A 4,184-nucleotide genomic window follows, 5' to 3' on the forward strand; every position below is an offset into this window, starting at 1 on the left:
CAATGGCATAAAGATTACTGTAAAACTAATTTAATTTAACATGACTGTGTCTCAAAGGTCCTGTAAACAGTTAGGCCAGCTCAGTGATTCTTCTGTATTATATTCTGTATATTGTATTCTGTAGTGTAGAAAAATCCAGAGACACACTTTTTCAGAAATTAATTTATTGCTTTACAAATTTATGATATTTTAGTTTACTTTTCCATTTGAAATGTCATTTCACTACAGCAGAAATAGAGCTAAACCTACATCTGACGTGTTGTTACTAATCCTCTCAGGTACTCTTATCTTTTTCCAAGGTAAAACTCTTGCGACTCCTCCAACGCAGCAACTTGAGGAAGTTCAGGCTGGCATTGAAGACTTTGTCGTGTTCAAACACCATTTTGTAAAACGTTTCGATGGGAAGGTCTCCGTTGGGATCGGCATATTTCAGTGTGGTCATGGGTGTGTAGAGAGTGTTTGTCTGATGGCGGAAAGGAGGATTGTCCATGGTGATGATCTTGTGGGTGTGCTGGAAACAAAACACACAGCAAGAAGTTCAGCCTACAGGCACTAAGAACTTATAATTTGCAGAAGTGTTCACTCCTTCAAATTTGTTTACATGTTGTCACATTACAACCTCAAATGACAACGTGTTTTATTGGGCTTTTATGAGATAAACCAGCACAGAATGGTGGATAGTTGGGAAGTGGAAGGAAAGAATATGTGATTTTGAAAATGCTTTCTAAGTTTGAAATTGACAGTTTGTCTTAAATATGGGAAGTTAGAGGGTGGGTCAAAATTTTAGTCCAGAACTGGGACCGTTTTCAGCAATTTTGTTTTGAAAGTAGTCTTTATTGAACAGAAAAAAACTGAAAACCTATGATGACGAATGGAGCACACAGGAAGCAAGGACAGAAGAGCATAAACAAACTGATACCAGGAAAATCCGACAAATGTGGAAGAGCAGAGAGGAACTTAATTACTAAGGGAGTTCTGGAAATGAAGGGCTGCACAGTGGTGCAGTTGGTAGAAGGTGGTGGGTTCGATTCCTGGCTCGGGGTCTTTCTGCGTGGAGTTTGCATGTTCTCCCTGTGCATGGGTTGCTTCTCTCCGGGTACTCCGGTTTCCTCCCACAGTCCACAAACATGACTGTCATGTTAATTGGTCTCTCTAAATTCTCCTCAGGTGTGAGTATGTGTGTGTGTGTGTGTGTGTGTGTGTGTGTGTGTGTGTGTGTGTGTGTGTGTGTGTGTAGGTGGGCGTGTGTGCATGGTTGTTTGTCCTGTCTATCTCTGTGTTGCCCTGCGACAGACTGACCGCCTCTCATCTGAAACGTTCACTGGAGATAGGCACCAGCATCCCACCAGCATGAGATAGAAAAACAAATAGAGTATAAAAAGGGGAAAGGAAACCTGAACATTAACCAGAAATGAATACTAATCAAATTATTTTAGTCAGACTAGATAGTATTGCTGAACATTCATTATTATGTCTCTTGGTAAGTTTTGTGACATAATCTTTCTTTTATGGGTGATGGTTTGAAAAGTGCTCAGTAAATACAAATACACACTACATGTTTGTGGTATATATTTAGAAAATATATTTAAAAAATCAAAGCTGGAAGCCTTCCATCTTTTACTCTCTAATTCACAATTATGCACTACTTTCTGTTGGAGCATTACCTCAGATTCCTGTAAAAGCCATTAAATTTTATTGTATCAAAATGTGGAGAAAGTCAAAGGGTGTGAATACTTCTGCAAGCACTATAACTTTACAGACTATAAACAGCATTGTAAGATGAAACAAGTAGGGTTGCACAGATAAATCAAACTGCAATTTCTTGATTTTAGGAAATCTGTGATACATGACAGATCAATGTTATCCACAGTTCTTATCTTCATCCACAAAGGTCTGAAAATAAACCAGTTTCCTTTTTGACAATAGTCACCCAACTGAGGCCAATTTTGCAACTTTGTTGCAAATCTTCAGAAAAAAATGTAATTTGTAAAATCAGAATTAGCTTTTAGAGGAATGGTGGAAAACTGCAATTGGTGCAACAATAGAAACATCTTCCAGTTGAACAAACATAAAGAACAAATACCTCTGCTACATCTTCTGCTGTCTGACCAAGGGTTTCGAAGATCTGGTTGTAGTTCTTCAGGTAGATGTTTGTGAACATGTCTGCAGTCACTTTATCAGCTTTGCTGAGGTCCGTCTTCAGGCCCTCTTCGTAAACCTTACGCTCAAACTCTGTGATCACCGGACCTGGTTCTATCAGGCTGATGCTGGCAAAGAAGTTGAACAAAAGTAGAGTGAAAAAGATGATATGAAGAAATGCTTAACTCTACCAGTAATCTAATCGGTGCCAACATGCATTGAGAAACTGATTGGCTCTGTTAGAACCTGCAGACTTCCTTGTTGCCATGACATAGTGCAATTCTCATTATTGTGTCTTTGGCTGTTGTGCAGCATGTCTGCACACACGCTCCATTCAGACATCAGTATTATTTGCGAGTCTCATCATGTTGACGATGCACTTTGAACTTACTTCAGACTGAACCTCAGAGCTTGAACTGCCAAGCTTTCACAAAAGCCTTCCACTGCAAACTTAGACGCTGCATAGACATCGTTGAACAATATTCCTAAAACAGAGACAAAGAGAGAAATTGTTAGGGAAATGTTTCAAACAACATTGGGACTGAAGATGAGCAGGTCAGCCTCTCCTCACCTTGAATACCCATGACGCTGCTGATGACCACGATATGACCTCTCTTCCTCTTTTTCATGTCAGGCAGGATCTCCTTCAGCAGACGCACAAGCCCAAAGAAGTTGGTGTCCATGACCGTCTTCATCTCATCGATAGTCTGGCACTCGATGGGTCCAATCAGTCCCATCCCTGCATTACTGACTGAGACAGGTGGGCAGTAATATTAACCTTTATATTACTTTCTGCGTTGTCACAGTTTTTAGCAATGTTGCCTTGCAGCAAGAAGGTCCTGGGTGCAATTCGTGGTCTGGAGTCTTTCTACAGGGAGTTTGCATGACCTCCATGTGTTTGAGTGTGTTTTCTCCAGGTTCTCTAGTTTCTTCTGACAGTCCAAAAACATGACTGCTAGGCTAACACATCACTAAACTGCTGTTCTGTTATGTTTGATCGTCTGAATTCAGGGATGTGTGTCTCTTTGTTCCCAAATTGATCAGTCCAGGATGGAGGTGTAGACAGAGGATGGACAGATGGATGAAAGACGGTAGCCTCAATTAGGATTTGATTTCTTGTGTGTTTTCAGTTAACTTTAGGGTTGAATACAGTAGACTGAAACAGACTCTTTCTGAACTTCCCGATGTTTTGTTTTATTTTTTTTCTAGTTTCTGCTCTGTCATGTGGATTCTTCACTTTTCCACACCCTGACCTCCCTCACCATCCTACAGTCCCTACATATAATACATGCCAGTCAGGAAGAATATTGTCATTGGTAATAAACTAAATGTCAGCTAGTAGCAGATGGCTTCTCTGATTGACATACAGGCACAGTGTAGTTTCCTCCCTACTGCACTGTGCAACTTTCAAATACCATATCCATACAAGGACTGGCAAGATGTGTGCTTTGTGTGCTTTAATGTGCTTTGTGTCTCTGGCTGACCACTAATTCTGTAGGGTTGTGTAATTTTCCTGAACTTCAATTGAGTTCCCAGTAGATGGCAGTGTATGAAGCAGCACAGCAGAGTCCAGAGAAGAAGCCAATGTGAAAATTGAGGTGTATCATACTATATATTTTGGTATTGATCCAATAACAATACCGATACCGATACTTTGTAGTATTTAAGTTTAACATATAATACAACTTTAGACTTTTAGGTGTTTTTTCTTTTGAGTTATTTTTGTCAAAACCTGGGAAAAAACTTGGATAAAGTTTATAGGTGTCTAAAAAAAAATACATGATAAACAGAAACAATAGGAAAGCAGAGCAAATTTCTGTGCATTTTTCTTATGTAAAGTACAAAAACAAAAATCATCATTTGAATGCTTTGGGATAGAGTTGAGAAACTACAATAGAAAAATGAAAGCAATTTCAAGAGGAAATCTGAAACTAAAGTATTGATCCAATACTGATCCTGACTTTATTATTGATATTTTGGATTCTCCCCCCCCCCCCCCCCCCCCCCCCCACCATTTATTGTTTTCCTTACTCAACAAAAAAACT

General features: G+C 39.5%; 1 protein-coding gene across 1 annotated transcript in view; it reads right to left on the reverse strand.

Annotated features, from left to right (window-relative positions):
* Positions 1-229: 229 nt before the first annotated feature.
* Positions 230-4,184, reverse strand: part of LOC106962283 (retinol dehydrogenase 8) — a 9,563-nt gene continuing 5,608 nt past the window's right edge. The window contains exons 3-6 of the mRNA XM_015056601.1: positions 2,711-2,890; positions 2,531-2,624; positions 2,084-2,267; positions 230-511 (exon numbers count right to left, since the gene is read on the reverse strand). Of these exons, the coding sequence (XP_014912087.1) occupies positions 275-511; positions 2,084-2,267; positions 2,531-2,624; positions 2,711-2,890 (695 nt within the window). The 3' untranslated portion in view covers positions 230-274. The remainder of the gene's footprint in view (positions 512-2,083; positions 2,268-2,530; positions 2,625-2,710; positions 2,891-4,184) is intronic.

This window comes from Poecilia latipinna, unplaced genomic scaffold (assembly GCF_001443285.1).
Source record: "Poecilia latipinna isolate Pla-1442-1.1 unplaced genomic scaffold, P_latipinna-1.0 Scaffold1394, whole genome shotgun sequence".
In the NCBI taxonomy this organism is placed as follows: Eukaryota; Metazoa; Chordata; class Actinopteri; order Cyprinodontiformes; family Poeciliidae; genus Poecilia; species Poecilia latipinna.